We start from the raw sequence: 17,142 nt of genomic DNA on the forward strand, positions 1-17,142 counted from the left end.
GGCCCGGCTGGAGTGCGAGATCAACACGTACCGGGGCCTGCTGGAGAGTGAGGACTGCAAGTGAGTATGGGGCTGGCAATTGTTTCCTTGGGACACATGAGGTTGCTGTGGGGCTGAATAGTTTTCTTGATGGAAATGAATTTATAATTCCAAGCTTTTTGTTGGAGACAGTCCGAGGAAGAACAATATTCTTAGACAAAGCACTTTAAGTATCTTCCTAGCTCTTCAGCTCACGTTACTCTATGATTTTCTGCCCACAGGCTCCCTTGCAACCCCTGTGCTACAACCAATGCGTGTGACAAGCCCATTGGGCCCTGCGTCCCCAATCCCTGTGCGTCACGTGCCTGGTGTGGACCCTGTAACACCTTTGGGCGCTAGAGGCCCCACTGCCAGGAGGAGGAGAAGGTCATCGGTCACACCCAACTCACCTTCATCCCAACGTCTCCAGCAGGGACCACGCTTTGGACAGAGGCAGAAATCTTCCTACCGGCCTCGGTCTCCGGGGGTCAGCTCCAGCTTTCCCCTGTGTTCTTAGCTCGATCCTTCAGCACAAGACACTGCAAAATCTGTCTTCTGAGTCATGCAGAGAAACCTACAGCAGGATGTGATTTAAAAATAATTACATGAAGTATGGCAGAGCTGATGGGCATGCTACAGAACAGGACATAATTGGCATAAATATTCCTTGTCACTCTTTTGGTCTTTGGAGATGTAATAACAACCCTTTGTTTACCTCCTAATAAACTCTTATTCTGGCACAAAAGCTGTAATCGTTTCACTCATTAATTCCAAAAATGGGTGTCTTGTGTAAATAAAAGGTAACCAAATGGAGGGGTTGTTCACTCCAATATATGGTCTGTGGCTTCCTTGAAAGGAAAAGTCTCCACCAGCCATCACCCGTGGGTCTGGATTTCCTGTTTGGGAAGAACGAGGTGGGAAAGAGAATGGCAAAGCACGTGACAGCGTCTAGAGGTACAGGAGCTGTTCATTCTGAAACATGAAGTACACGGAAGGGTAAACATTTGGGGTAAAGAAAAAACTGCATTACAGTGATGTAAATTTATCTATCCTGGTGGGTGTGTGTATATATATCTCATAGACACATATGCATACCCATGCGCTGAGTATGTGGACAGCTAAGGAGATTGGCCCCCAAACCTGTTCATAGCTGCCTTCCCTCACCGGGTGTCTCCAGGTCAACCTCTCCCTGTGCCAGGGCCCACATTGTGCCAGGGCCCCCAGCAACGCTGAGCTTCTGAGACTCTGATCCCTCACTGCTCTAGTTGTCTTCAGGAGCAGAATCCTACAGAATGGAGAACAGGTGGTCCCGAAGATCTGAGAGTCTGCTCCCCTCTTCTCTGGAGGAACTGCCCCATTTGGACAACTGCCCGAAATACCAGTGGAGGACCACACATACAGAGCGCTTCTTTATTTGGGTTTGGCAGAGAAGAATCAGTAGAACATATTTTCACCAACTTTAAAAATAAATAATGTGTATATGATACAGATTTCAATTAAATCAATGTGGAAAGTCACATTATTGTTAATAATGAATGTCTGCTGCTTGCTTGGAGTGAGGAGATAAATAAATGGGTTTGGAACTCTCTCTCTTTTTTTATCTTTCAGCAACAACACAGAGGCAAACAAAGAAAAAAAAACCACAAGAACTCTCAAAGGTAAGGGTCTGATATTCAACCCTGGGCTCTTCCTGGTTTAAACTTAATTTCTCCTTTCCACGGGGTCCCAGGTCCACAATCGCTGAGGCCATCAGCCCCTAGGGCCAGGCCCTCTCAGAAAGCAGTGATCTAAGGACAGAGGCTCACACGGCAAGAAGCTGGGAAACCAGCGCCTGGGGAACGTCCCCTGATCCCTGCTGTGCCCCTCCACGTGAAATACACAACGACAGCACTGGGCAACGGGTCTTGAACTCGGCAAGGATGGCTTCACTGCCAAAGCCTTCCAGCTCTTTGACATTGTCCCTCCATGCACAGGGGAGCTGACATCATTTTAACTGAACTGACTCTTGCCCACCCCGCTGGGCCAGGCCTCCCGGATGTGTGTGTTGAAAGCCTACTTGAAACTAAGTCCCCCTCCTCTTGGAAAGGAATGTCAGCCAACACCTTGGAGATGGTAGAGAAGTTCTGGAGTTTGGGGATGATTGGGAAGAGGCTTCTTCTAGGCCAGGAAAGCCTGTGTGCCAGTGGCTGGCCCAGAAGGTAGTTTTCTTTAAGTAATCTTATTTTCAAATCCTTGACGTAGCTGGGAGGAGGCTGTCCCTCCTCTTTCCTTTACCCTGAAACCCTCCAAGCAGGATGCTGTGGGACCATGGCTGTCAAACCTTTTTTTAAGGAAACAACTTCTTTTTCCAAATAAAAACTTAAAGGAATATAGAAACACAGCAATGTCTTATTAGTTTATCTCTAATTTTAGGATATATTGATAACATTTACTTAAAAATTCCATCCATGGGATGAATGAGGTTGTTTGGATTCACTTGTTTGTTCAATGAGTATTTATTAAGCAGCTACTCTGGGTCAGGTCTTGTTCTCGGCCCCCAGATGTCTCCATGGAGAAGACAGACAGGATCAGCCTCTCCTGGGGTGTGCAGGCCAGTGGAGGGGAAGCAGAAAACCGGAGCAAGGAAGCAGACATAGCAGGAAGAGGGTTTCGAAGAGTAAGAAGCACTAAGAAGTAAACAAAGCAGAGATTGATGTGGGTCTAGGCAATGTTGGTTACCATGGTCAGGGCTGGTCTCTCCAGCAGGTGACATCTGAGTTGAGACTTGAAAACTGAGAAGAAACAGATCAGAGGGAAAGAGCATTCCAGGGAGAGGGACCAGCCAGTCACGGGAGGGATGCGGGGAGATAGATGCCTTTGAAGGAGGAAGGCAGGCCGGAGCCTTGGGGTAGGAATGAGGAGTGTGGGGGCTCGCTGGCTCTGGGGGGATCCCATTTTATTTTTTTATTTTTATTTTTTATTTATTTAATTTTTTGGAGACAGAGTCTCACTCTGTCACCCTGGCTAGAGTGTAGTGGCATCATCACAGCTCACTGCAACCTCTAACTCCTGGGCTCAGGTGATCCTCCGACCTCAGCCTCCGGAGTAGCTGGGACTACAGATGTGAGCCACCACGCCCGTATAATTTTTCTATTTTTAGCTGCTTAGCTAATTCTTCTTTCTATTTTTAGTAGAGATGGGGTCTCGCTCTTGCTCAGGCTAGTCTCGAACTCCTGACCTCAAATGATCCTCCTGCCTCGGCCTCCCAGAGAGCTAGGATTACAGGCATGAGCCACCGCGGCTGGCCCAATTTTATTTTGAGTAAAGAGAGAAGCCGTAGGAGAGTCAAAAGGATGGGTTTGATCGACACCTGTATTAACAGGAGCGCTTTGGCGGCTGAGTGGGGAATAGGTTTACCAAACAATAGCATGTAGCGCTTTGGTAGTGGGTAACAGTTACAAGTCAGATGCGTTGTTTTGTTTTTGTTTCAAAGAAGAGTCACTGACATCTCACAACTGCTCATATTCCTCATCAAGAACAGGAGAATCAGACGAGAAGTGCCCCGAATCACAAGAATGGCTCAAACTGTAAAAAGATACGATCACGACGTGGCCTGCCCTTGTTGTTGTGAAAGTCAGGCTGGCACCTCGAGGAGGGCGTGAGCCAGGCTCCTGTCTGAGAGCAGGTGTGCGGAGGCAGAGCTCCCTCACTCCCACTTGTTTTACATGTGGGGACAAGCTCCAGGCTGACATTTAAAGACCAGGGAAGATTTACAGCTTCCCAAGTCAAAGACATATTTACAAGAAACTAAGCATGTGCTCGGCAGTAGCCGGGACATGTTGGCATCTACACAGGCGACTTTGTGTGGCAGCGCGAGCGAAGCTACTGGGGACCCCAGGGAAGCAAAGCTTGGGTGTGGCACATTGGAGTGGGTGTGAGTTTAATGTTTTAAAAATGGTTAAAAGAAGAAAAAAGAAAGGCTAGAAACCAAATCCCAGAGAAATCTTGTGTTTGAAAATGACTGAATCGTAACCTCTGTCTGGATCTCAGCCCTCAGTGTGTTACTTGGCCTTTCTTGGCCTCAGTTTCTTAAGCTGTAAAATGGGGAGAATAATAACCACCTCACTGATTTTAATTTTAGAAGGATGGAAGGAGATGATGTTGGTAAAGGTGCTTAACCCAAAGCCTCATAGATACTAGGTGCCCAGTAAATGTGGTTACTGTCACTTCCTTAGGGTCCCCAAGGACATTGTATCCCTGCGTCCTGACCCCTTCCCATTGCTCAGGACGGGGATTCCACAGCCTGGACATTCAAAGGTTTTGCTGATCTGAGACCTGGGAACTTGGCTTTAAGGTTCCTCAAGTTGACAGCTGTAGAATTCTGGCTGGCTGGGGCAAGAAGGTGAGGGATCTGGGATCTGAGAATCAGAGAGAAATGACTTCACGTGTGCATGGGGCTATGCGCTACCCCTGTTTGTGTGCATGTCCGTGTGCCTGTGTGCATATGTGATAAACCTTCACTTTATCATTAAAGACCTGGGTAAAATTAACGTATTTGTATTTTGTTTTAATAATAATTTCATATGTGCACATGCTGACTTTGTCGTTGGTTGGTTGTGGAGCCCGGCTGACTGCTGACCACGAGAACAGTGTGAGGGCACACCCAGACCCCGGAGCAGAGTGTGAAGGGGGCCAGGGGTCGCCGTAGCAAGTGCACCTGGGGGCTCTGTGCAGCAATGCCAAGTGCCCACCAACACAGAACGGTGTGCTCCGGGGGATGGGGAGAGGGCTTGGGTGAGACGGTTTCAAGTCTGTTCTTGATAAATGCTCAGTTAGATTGGCTCTCCAAGGCAGCACATCTTGGACTGAAATGCAAAGACCCTCAGGTAGGCTGGTGGGAAGGACGATATTCCAAGGGTGGGAGACGGGGTAGGGAAGTGTCCAGAATCTTGCAGCTGAGATGTGGTGAGCTCTGCTGGACATTTGGATGTGAAGGGTTTTAGAAAGGCAGATGTCTGCCTTACTGCTCTGCGTTTAACTGAGGGTTTGCATTCCTGCCCTGAGATTGGTACTTAAAGATGGGGGTGGGGCAAGGAGGGAGGAAGGAGAAGGAGAGGAGGAGGAGGAGGAAGAGAGGGAAATAGGGAGCAGGTGGGAGGAAGGAAGGAGGAAGAAAGGAAGGAAGGAAGGAAAGAAAGGAAAGAAAGACAAGAAAAGAAAGAAAGAAAGGAAGGAAAGAAGGGACGAAGGAAGGGGGAAGGCGGGAAGGAAGGAAGGAATCGTCTATTGCAGTTGTCCTAGGCAGTTAGTGAATTGTCACTTTACTATGTCACTTGGCCTTTGCACCGTTTCTGCCACTCCTTTGCCTTTGTCTCCACTTCTAGTCCCATGTTTGCCCCTTGGATTTAATGGTGGTTCCACCATTTCAGGGTCTGGCCTTGGGTGCCAAGGGACACTATTTGCCCCTGTTCTCTAGCTCTGCCTGCTCTTGGCCTCCCAGAGTGCGTTAGAGCAAGGTTCCCTCTCTGGCGGACGTGGCCCGCAGGCACCTGGCGTGGCAGGCAGCTGGTCTCCCCGATAGCCGGGTGCTCTTGTGCCTGGCACAGCACACAACTGCAAGCCTTGGGTCGGCCATGCAGCCTGCTCAGAGCCTGGCCCCTGGACTCCACCCAGGCCATTGTCCCTGACAGATTGGCCCTCGAGTCAGACAGTTTAAATAATTTTGAAAACTTTTCACATTTTAAAACCAATCTTTGTAGTACCTTGATGGTGGACACAACGTAGGCACATAATAGGTGCTCAACAAATAATTAAGCACCTGCCTGCCTGAAATTAATAACCCCTTTAGGTCAGACGAGGAAACGGAGCATAGAGGGGTTGCTCGAGCAATGTTATGCAGCAAAAAATGTTTTTATTCACCTGCAGAAGATGCGTGTAGGTGGCTCTGAGGAGAGCAGGAAACATGTAGGTACACGAGCGCCTTTTTCTAATGAGAAGGGAGGGATTCCTTCTTCCTTTAACCCTGACACTGTGTTCTTTGGAGGAAATATGTTGTTCCTACATTAACAACCATGAAACTCACAGGATGGGACATGAAACTTCATTGTGAAAGGACTCTGGTGACATGAACAGGAACGGGTACAGAGTGCAACTTTTGAAACAAGCTCAATATAAAACAGAAAGTAAGTAAAGAACTAAAGTGGTTTGACCACACAAAGACAGAACTTATGCTAAGAATTTTTCCAGTTCTTCTCAGTGGTGCTTAAGCGTAGACCCAGAAAGTGCCCTGATGTGCTTGGGTCACAGTGCAGCTCAGTGAGGAGCAGAGACTGGAACTCTCTGGTTTGGTCCTGTTGTCTGTCCACAGAGGACTGGGCACCTCTTGCAGGACATAAAGCTCAGGGGCTTTTCAATCCAAGCTGATCAAATGTAACAACATAAGGCATACATTCTAGAAAGTTTTGGATTCCAACTGAGAGAATCAGAGTGTGTCAACATTTTTCCCTCTGGTAGTGAGCATTAGTTCAAGCTGTGACTGACAGCAAGTGAAGATCTGGTGTAAGAGGGAACCTCTTGGTGGGACCAAGGAGTTCTCTCAAATTCACATGAATTGCATATCCAATTAAATCAGCTGATTGAAAAAATACCAGTTCATGTTTATGCCTAGAATTTAAAAAAAACTCGAACTTGTATATGCATTTATAAAACCATAAAATGCTAGAATGATATGTATATATTAAATTCATGATTATAATTGTCTCTGGTAAGAAAAGATGGGGACAAGAATGAGTATGAAAGTCAAGGAAGTTCTCGATGTTATCTTTAATGCTATATTGACTTGATTTTAAACCCACTGAGAGCAAATATGAAAAAATATGAACAGCCACTAATCTTGGGAAAGCACAGTTTTAAAATATATTTTCTCTGTCCTTTTTTTCTTTTGCTTGACTAGTTTTTTTTTAAGTATTTTATTGCTATTAAAACAAAACCCAACACAAAAGAATAGAATGGAAAAGCAAGCTAATCTCTTTATACTAGCCAGTCACAGCTGTGGTCAGCCTGTGTTAGACCTTGAAGTCTCAACAGCATCTCTATTTACCTGGTGGAAACTTACGATGCTCCGAACAGGCTGGGTAACCTGAAGGAAGCAAGTTTGTTTGGTCCTGGACACTCACAATCACAGCCACGAAGTAATGGCAAATGGCATTTGTCCAGGTCCCTCCAATAAGGTCTCTGTGTAAAGTGCATTTGTAAATTTCATAGTTACTATGATAAGGACAATGAAGGTCAAGGGATTCAAAGGCCACTTTATAAAAAATCTAACTGCTTTAGCACAAGAATTTGGGGTTCTCCTGGAAGCACCATGCAAGATTTAAACACAAGGAGTATGGCCCTCTCTATGATGGACTCGGAGCACCACGTCTAAAGAGGAGCATGATGATGCTCGACTGGAAGCATCAATGACACCAGCGCATGGTCACCTACGGAGACTGCATTTGGGTAGGCGCGCTGCTCTACGATACCTGTCTAGTTGATTCGTTGTCTTAGGACATTTTTCTGCTCAGGGTAGTTTCCCTTTTCAAAATAAAATTCTTGATTTTTACTGAGAATATTGTCCAGTGGCATCCCTCTTTGTCAGAAGTTTTACATCAGAAGCAGAAAGAAAAATGGGGTTTGTGGAGGGAGAGTTCCAAGATGCCGGGTGATGGAGTCCATGGGTCAGTTAGAAGGTTATTAACAAACCCGAGGAAATGGCTGATACCAGCTACCTCTTGCTTTCATTGTTGGGGAGAAAGGAGAGGGAACAGGCAGAGCACGATGACCGCAGCGTTAGCATCACACAAGGTAGGGAAAGGATTACCTGGGAGGACAGAAAGACTATGGAGAGAGGACTCTGCAGCCTTATAAGCTAACAGCATGCTCTTCTCACAACCCGCTTGCCTGTCCTTCCGTGGACATAGACCCTCCCCTTGAACCTGGGCGAGGTTGTGACTACAGTGCAACTGAGGCTACGTGACTTCTGAGGATAGGTCATAAAAGCTTCTGCCTGGTCCTCGTGGCTGCTTGGAACCCAGACCCTGGGCCATGAGGAAGCCCAGGCAGCCTTCAGGTAACCCCTAGCTCTCAAGTCTTTCCAGGTGAGACTCCAGACATCCTAGAGCTGAGACAAGTCATCCCGCTGTGCCTTTTCGGAGTTCCTGATCTACAGAATCCATGAAGGTAATAAAATGTTCGTTAATTTATACGCTGCAGTAGGGACTGGAACAAGAACTTTCTCTGCAGCCTGTGGTTTGTCTTTAGCTTGAGTGGGAACCAAAAGAAGGCATCAGCTAGTTACATCTTCACTTCATAGCATCTGTGAAATTCTATGGGAGTCTAAACAGGGCGGGCTTTCTTTTGTCAGCATATTTCCAAAGACCACACCTGTAGGTATTCTCTGGCTTGTCGTTTACTCCTTTAAAGATAATAACATACTTTATTATAATAATCTGTGTTTGATGATTTCAGTATCTAAAGTCTTTGCAGGTCTATTTATGCTCTGTTAGTTCCAATGGTTCTCACTCATGATGCCTTGTTTTCTCGTGTGCTTAGTTATGTGTGACTCTGAGTTGTTCATCGTCTCACTCAAGGTAGGCCAGTAACAAACTACTCCCAAAGCTCCCAGATCTTATCACGAGAGTTTATTTCTTGCTCATGCTCTATTGTCCAATGTAAGTCATTATGGGAACTCTAATCATACTTTTTTTTAATTTTAATTTTTTATTTCAGAGTTTAATGGGGGTACACGTGTTTTGGTTACATCATTTGCTTTTGTACAGTTTTAGTCAAAGTTATAAATGTGCCCTTCACCCAGTTAGTGTGCATTGTACCTGTTACGTATGAATTTACCCATCCCCTCCTCCCCCACTACCTACTTGATTTCCCTTGAGTTTTACTTCCATATGGGCACATAAGTGTTGAGAGATTAGTTCCAGTTTAGTTTTTTTTCTTTTTTTTTTTTTTAGAGATGGGATCTCATTCTGTCACCCAGGCTGCGGTGCAGTGGCATGATTATAGCTCACTGCAGCCTCAAATTCCTGGGTTCATGCAATCTTCCCATCTTAGCTACGCGAGTAGCTAGGACTGCAGGCGCATGCCACCATACCTGGCTAATTTCATGTAATTTTTTAATTTTAAATTATTATTTTTTTTTTGTAGAGACAGGGTCTACGCTATGTTGCTCAGGCTGGTCTCGAACTCCTGGTCTCAAGCAGCTGGACTCCCAAAGTGCTGGGATTACAGGTGTGAGCCACTGTGCCTGGTCCTAATCATCATACTCACTCAAGAACTCAGGCTGACAGTAGCTCCAACTCTAGATTTACTTCTGCAAATCTGCTTGGAAGAGTGACGAAAAAGTGTACTGGCTCATCAAGCTTTGGTCTGGAAGTGACACGTATCACTCTCACTCACATTATTAGCCAAATCAAGTCACTTGGTCATGCCTGATTTCAAAAGAGGTAGAGAGGCACATTCCTGCCATGTTTCTGAAAGGCAGAGAGACAGAGCTATATGGCAAATAGCTCTAATGATTACCACTCATTTCTTTGGAACGTTATTTGTGGGACTTTGTTGAAGTAGGAGGATAGTGTATTTACATTTATTTCTGCTAGTGCACTGGGACACTACCAGTCAGTGTCTTCGTCTTCTTTATATGCACGGCCTGAAGTTTTTGAACCGCCCAGGTAATGTGCAAGACAACTTTCCTTATGGTGCCCTGGTGGCAGGAGTGGGCGGGCTGAGTTTATTTCAGGGTCACCATTACACTGAGAGTGTGGCCCTTTGGGGTTCCAGCTTTATGAAGGGGAAGACCTACCAGAGGAGCCTCAACCTTGGGTGAGTCTTGGACTTTATCTTCTGTTTGCATCTCCCTGGGAGGTAATGAAAATTGCAGTTCAAGTTTAACAAGTTCAGCAAATGCCCTTGGGGGAGAAGCAGCTTCAGCGCTTAGCTCACCACTCTGAGTATTACTTTTACTTAGTTCTTTGATAATTATTTGGTAGCTCATACTATCTTCTCAGCTTCTTTATGCTTTCAAGACATTTCAAACTTAAAAAAATACAGCATCTCTAGTTGTTTTCATCATGTGGGTCAATCCAAATATCCCAGCCTGTTCCTTCATCTGAGACAGAATCTCTGGAGCTGTATTGCCCAATACAGAAGCCACTAGCTTCATGTGGCTATTTCAGTGCAAATGTATTAACATTAAGTAAAATGAAAAATCCAATTTCTCCATCACATCAGCCACTTGGAAGTGCTCACTGGTCACATGCAGCTGGTGGCTACCATATTGGGCAGTGCAAACATGGAACATTTCTGTGGTCTCGGAACATTCTAGTGCACAGCACGGCTTCCAGATCCAAGATGGAGTGAAGCTGGGATTGGTAACAAGGATGGTGAGTGAGGAAGGATAGCAGGGATCCCACTGTCTGCTAGTTAACATTTTCACCTGTACTGCATTATAGAGGTCATTGTACACTCATTTATAATTCCATTTACTTAACAGTTATTTATTGAGTGCCCGCCCTACAGTACCCACTGGGGATACATTGATGAATAAAACGGCCACAGTCTCTGTGTCTCTGTGGTTGTGAAACTTACAATCACTTGAAGATATTATGATGCTGAGACTTACCTGAAGACGAAGAGGCATTTTTTTCTGTGATTCCCTCAGGAGAGCCAGGCATAAAGGACGGAGGGTGGGCTTCAGAAGCAGACAGATCTGGGTTCAAATCCAAGCTCTGCATCTTCTAGTTAAAGTAAATGATGTCCATGAGCTTCGGTGTCCTCATGTACAAAATAGGGATGCTAATACTTCTTGTATTTGGTTATCTTGAGCATTAACCAATAAAACACATATAAAAAGCCTGCTGCAGGGCCTGGCACATGGGAGGGACTGATAATGTGCCTCCTTTGCCAAGAGATGTCTAATGAACACACTATTTAAATCAGTTCCACGTAAACATGATAAGCTGCTCGCATCAAACCGAGTTTTTGTGGAGCTGCTGAAGCCGGCATGGGAGCTGGTCTTGTGAGCGCTTCTGAAACACCTGACGCTGCATGTGTAATGCCGCGAGCCGAACACTAGAGGCCGCCAGAACAGGCTTTTGATGATCTCTGCATCCTGTTCTAACACAGTAAACCTTTGCACAGGTACTCAAGTGCCCCAATTAGGAAAGCCAGGATGTTTTTATAAAGCAATATCTGCCACACAAAAATGCTGCATGTGTTGAGGTAGGTATCTACCAAAATAAATTCCTGATGGATAATAGCATTAAAGTGTAAAAAATGCAACCATAAAAAACTAGAAGAAAATAAAGTGAACGGTTGTCTGATTTGGGGATGGGGAAGAACTGTCAAAACATAAAACCACCAGAAAAAAAAAAAGATAGATTTGCCCATATAGAAAGAAAATTCTGTGCATAAAAATACCATAGATACAATTAAAAGGAAATGACACCCTAGGACAAATTTTGCAACATGTGTCAGTGACACAAAGGAAAGCTAATATACTTAGCATGAAATGATTCATTTAAATAAATTAGGAAAGATGGGTGGCTTAATAGAAAAATCAGCATCTCAGATAATTTCCAAAAGAGGAAATAACAGTGGCCTATAAAATAAAGGCACTAATAATTAAATAAATATAAATAAATACTACAATGGGACTTCCTGACTGGACTACCCAGTTAACAAAGAGATTTTTAAAAATACCTGGTATTGGTGAGGGCATTATGAAATGGATACTGATGAAGAGAGTTTTTCTGGAGAGTGATTTTTAAATATTTATTAATAATCTTATGAATATTAACATGCCAAAGACTCGCTAATTACATTTCTAGGAATTTATTTTAGAAATAAAAAGGATACACACAAATTTATATTTTAAGGAAATTCACCTCAGTGTCTTGCTTTTTATTTTATTTTTTTAGTGTTTTGCTTTTAATATTGGAAAACCGGAACCAACTTAGATCTCCAATAATAAGGAAGGTTCACATCGACTTGAAAATATAAATTCCCCAATTTTTATAATATTTGATAATTAATATACTCACGAAAATTTTCTCAGGTTAAGTACGATATTCAGTGTACATCTCAAATTCTATGCTAGGGTTTCAATTGTGCAAAGAGATGTGTCAGGATGAGAACTTTAAGTATTCACTGGTGTAATTTATCTTCTGCAATTTCTTTCACTGCTGGTCTTTGCTCATGGCTTGGGCAGCAGGGGGGACTTTCTATATTCACTGCCCTCAGGTGTAGGATCGTTACTGTGAAAATGCAGAGAGAATGACTTAAGTCAATGCTTAGCTTTTGCAATTCAAAGTAGACCTTTGTGGTGGAGGAGTGGGTGGTCAGATGGCCAGGACCTTCCAGTCTCCCGGATGGGGTGATGGGAGGATGGAGAATTCATGGACTGGGGAGCAGGGAGAACCCCGATATCTCAGCTGATGCCACAGTGGAATGACGGGGAGAATTAAAAAGGACCATGTACATTTCAGCAGATGCCCACTGTGAACTTGTTGTCACCCTCTTGAATGCTATGGGACTGTCCAAGTTACCCCAAACTTAGCACCTCCAGATGAAGGACGGTGGTGGGGAAAGAAATCCTGAATAATTTCTGAGTTTACAGAGAAATAAATTTAAAAAGTCTTAGAGAAAAATTAAGTTACATATTTTTAACATACCTTAAAAGATGGATTTAGAAATTTGTACCTAATATATGTTCATATATATATTTATATATGTATATGTCACATATTTATCTACATTCATATCAATATTTATATGCATATCTTTAGGAAAAAACACTAAAAAGAAAACTAGAATATTAGCAGTAAATATCTTTGTTGTGGGATTATAGATGATTTTTATTTTCTCTCGTTGGTTTTTTTGTATTTTTCAGAAATTTACAGTATGCAGGTATGAAATTTACAATGCAAACATTTTATTATTATTATTTGAATACAGTGTCCAAGGCTAATGAAAACCTGTGAAAAATATTTGTAACTCTTACTACAGACAAAGCTTTTTCTGTTTCACAAAGGATTCCCATCAATCAAAGAAAAAGACCAACACCCCAATAGAAAAATGACAGTGGAGATGAAAACATAACTCACAGAAGAGGGAACATGGATGGCACTTGAGCATATGAAACATCGCAGGTGGGGCCCGGTCCCTGGGGTGCTGCAGCAGGGTCAGGAGGGGGCCCAATGTTGACTGTGGAGAGTGTAGGGCCACCTTCTCCCCCCGTTCTATCAGGGATGGGGAAGCCATTATTTTTCCCAACCTGGGGCTCCTCATCTGGTTTCCTATTTGCAGTTACTTGAATAAAAAAATAAAGAAAAATCCTCTTCTGGGAAAAAACCCAAACCCCAGTATGTATATTATTTGTGTAATGCACACATATATCATTCGTGTAATGAACAAAAATACTCTATATATCTACATCTATTTATCTATACATCTATCTCCTTGTATATGTACAATATAGTAACAATAGTGAATGTTTACCAAACAATATGTGGCCAATCATTGTTCCAAGTGTCCTATATGTATATATATTCACTCGTTTAGATTGCACTATTATTATTTCAATTTCTGTTGTATAGATGAGGAAATTTGGGCACAGAGGGGTTAAGTGATTGCGGGAGCAGAGAAGGGGGTGAGTGAGAGGCAAGAGAACCAAATGGTGAGGTGCTGGAAGATGAGGGAGACTTTTCACTGCATACTCTTTTGTGTCTTTTACCCTGCGAATGTGTGACCTCATATATAAATAAATAAATAAATAAAAGGATGTGTCTGCCACGGACATTGCTGCATTATATTCACCCACAGGTGCCATCTGTGGACATGGACTGGCTTGAGAAACCGTGGACCAGGAAGCAAGACATCTGGGTTATGGGTCCAATCTATCACTGATGTGTCTCCTCTGGGCCTTGGTTTCATTTTCTGTAAAATACAAGTGCTTGGGGGTGATGGTCATGGTCATATTCAATTATACCAGTGTTTCCTAACCTATTTGATAATCTGAGTCATCTTAGAAACTTAAAAATGTGTAGCTTCTCATGCTCTCAGGAGCACATATTCTGATTTAGCATAAGGACTGGGAGGTAGTTTGGGGATCTGTATTTTTCAGGAGCCCCCACCCTAGGCAATTATGATATAACACAGGGCTTAGAAACCCTGGACCAGGTGATCTTTCAGGGGTTCCTCCCGGCTCTAAAATTCCACATTCTGTGAAGTTCTCAGTGTCATATCAGATCCAAGTTGCCCACTTGCCATTTCCCCCCAACCCTGGCCCCATCCGCAGTCCTTCCAGCCCTCCCTGGGGGCTGCCTGGCTTCCAGGCCCATCTAAAAAGGAACGGGAAATGCAAGGAAAAAGCTGTGTCCCTTGATCCAGATCCTCACCCCCATCCCCACTTTTCATCCCCCTACCCCACCCCTACTGGTAAGGTATTCCAGGGGGCTGAGCCTATAAGCTCCTGGGCTGCCACGCTCATTCCAAGAGGATGACAAGGTACCAGAGCCCAAAACGGAGACAGAAATTTTGACCCATCTCAGAATGTACACAGGAACCTGAATCCTCTGTGGATTCTAGTCTCTTTCCAAAGCCACTTTATCCCCCAGGATGACACTCTGGGTATTTTGCATGCTACTTCCTCATTCTGCCAGATGGCCTATAAGGTTGGGGCTCTTACAAAAAAGGGCACAATATTCCTATTCTAATGCAGTATTTTTGATATTTAGTGATCTCCTCCCTCCCTCCTTTCCTTATCTTCCTCTTCCTCCTCCTGCATCTCTTCCTTCTTGCATGGCAGAAAGGCCTGGGGTGGGGGTGGGGGTCATAGGTTCTGACCACAGCTCTTCCCACCTGTTTAGAGAGACGTGTGAGCGTTCAGTTCGCTGTGCCCCGAGAGAGAACGTGGCTCTCCAGCCTCCCGCAGTTTTATGATGAGTCTCTCTTCGTTTCGAGGGCCAGTCATTACTCGTGATTGATACTCACCGACCAAGCCCAAACGAATGTGTGGCACACTCCGCATACCGCACGCAGGCACAAATATTTGCGAGGAGGATGCCATTTGCACCCGGGAGGAGTCACACGACCAGACCTTCTGCAGCAGCCTCTGCCTCCAGCAGAAGGAACAGGGCTCACAGATGTCACCATTCTGGTTTCCAGGCATGGCATCCATGAAGAACAGGGTCCTTCCTCTGCCATCTTGCCACCGGAGAAGATGTGGGAAACGAGCCCGCATTCCAGGGCCTTCCCCTTCCTCTCTTCACCCTGGGCTGATGACGTCCGGCCGACGTTTGGCCCTGATGTCACGTCTTTTCCAAGATGTATTTTTACCCTCTGGACAAACAGCAGTTGGAATGAGTCGGGCTTTTTTTATGGGTCGAGGTACTCAGAGCTGGAAAATAAACAGCCGGTTAATGAGATGTTCTTACAGGAACTGGTATAAATAATAACAAAGAAAATATCCTGTCCCTTGTGCCAACACCCTGGGGTGAGGGGATATAAAAGCTGCGGTCCAGCCGGCCACGGTCAGTCTGGGGGAACCCGGGCCGCGACACTGACCTGCGACCTGACCAGCCAGGACCATGGGGTGCTGCCCGGGGGACTGCTTCGCCTGCTGCTCCCAGGATCAAAACTGCTGTGAAGAGTGCTGCTGCCAGCCGGCCTGCTGCGGCTGCTGCGGGTCGTGCTGCGGGTCGTGCTGCGGCTGCGGAGGCTCGGGCTGCGGAGGCTCCGGCTGCGGGGGCTCGGGATGCGGGGGCTCGGGCTGCGGCGGCGGCTGCTGCGGCTCTTCTTGCTGTGGATCGGGCTGCGGGAGCGGCTGCGGCGGCAGCTGCTGTGGATCCGGGTGCTGTGGCTCTGGGTGCTGCGGTTCCGGGTGCTGCGGCCCTGTGTGCTGCCAGCCCTCGCCGGTGTGCGACACGAAGTGAGGACCTTTGCCCCACCACTGACGCAGTCCCACCGAAAGCCTCCAGCTGCCCCCGAGGGAGAGCCCCTCATGTCCAGAACTTTCCACGTCGGCAAGACAGTGTCCTGGCTCTGCTGTTATTTGTAGAGAAGGGCTTGTTCTCCAACGTCTGCCCTGGAGTTTCAAGGCACGAGAACAAGAGCCATATCCTGGCGAGAAATTAAAACTGGGTCTCAACAAAGTGCTCCCTGAGCTCAAAGGGTGAATCTCTAGTGCTTTGTTCGCAAGAAGTTAAATGTCTTGTACTTTAAGCCATTCTCTTCTTCAGGGTGTCTTTGGGACCGACCTCCTGCCTGGATTTCTACTGCTTTTGAGATGCCCAAACCCCCAGTTTTTGTTAGCCTCTCAATAAATTTGAGCATGTTGGCATAAAACAATTAGTTCTCTTGCCTCTTCCTTGACCACATTTACTCCGGCATCCGCGCTAGGGTTTTTTAAATGTGGTTTGTGGATCGCCTGCAGGGGAATCATCGCCCAGGGGCTAGTTAAAACTGGAGATTCTAGGGCTCTCCCTGAGACACAGAATCAGAATCCACAGGGGTGTGGCCTGAAATCTGTGTTTTTAACAAGAACTTCAGATAATTCTTACGCACTGAAGTTTGAGAAACACGCATGTAGACTGAAGCTCCCATCTTCTGCATGAGATTCACTCGGGAGGCTTTTAAAACTACAGATTCTCGGGCTTCACATTTAGAGATTTGATCCATTAGCTCCAGGGCCTAGGGTGCCCTGGGACCTGTATTTTTATAAGCTCCTGGGTGAGTGGCTGATGCTGGCCAAATTTAATCCTGATGGGGGCATGGCTTCCTTCTGTGCCACAGTTCTCCTTGCCTGACTCTGCAGGAGGGCATCGGGCTGGGTCAGAACTTCCTGGCACAGACAGGGGAGGAGACTCTGTAAAACAAGCTTGATTCTGGAATTCCTATGGCAAAGCTTGTGAACACAGTTTCTGAGGATGTTCTGGGCAGTTCCTTCAGCTCCATGCTTGACCCGGTCTCATTTTTCTGTGTTAGGTTGTCTTGTCCCGGAACCAGTTGCATTTCTTCTGCCTGCGTCCCCCAAGGAGGAGGGAACGAGTGCACATCTGCAAATTCAAACTGGGTCCCAGCAAAGTGATCCCTGAC

General features: G+C 45.5%; 1 protein-coding gene across 1 annotated transcript; it reads left to right on the forward strand.

Moving 5' to 3' along the window:
* Window positions 1-15,635: 15,635 nt before the first annotated feature.
* Window positions 15,636-15,980, forward strand: LOC105823455 (keratin-associated protein 17-1). Its single transcript, XM_012660660.1, has one exon. The coding sequence runs from the start codon at window positions 15,636-15,638 to the stop codon at window positions 15,978-15,980; it is 345 nt and encodes a 114-aa protein (XP_012516114.1).
* The last annotated feature ends 1,162 nt before the right edge of the window (window positions 15,981-17,142 follow it).

The sequence above is a fragment of the Propithecus coquereli genome, unplaced genomic scaffold (genome assembly GCF_000956105.1).
Source record: "Propithecus coquereli isolate 6110/MARCELLA unplaced genomic scaffold, Pcoq_1.0 Scaffold119, whole genome shotgun sequence".
Lineage (NCBI taxonomy): Eukaryota > Metazoa > Chordata > Mammalia > Primates > Indriidae > Propithecus > Propithecus coquereli.

What these genes read in the sequence shown, in the direction of transcription:
- LOC105823455 (XM_012660660.1), top strand. Translation starts at nt 15,636, where the DNA reads ATGGGGTGCTGCCCGGGGGACTGCTTCGCCTGCTGCTCCCAGGATCAA.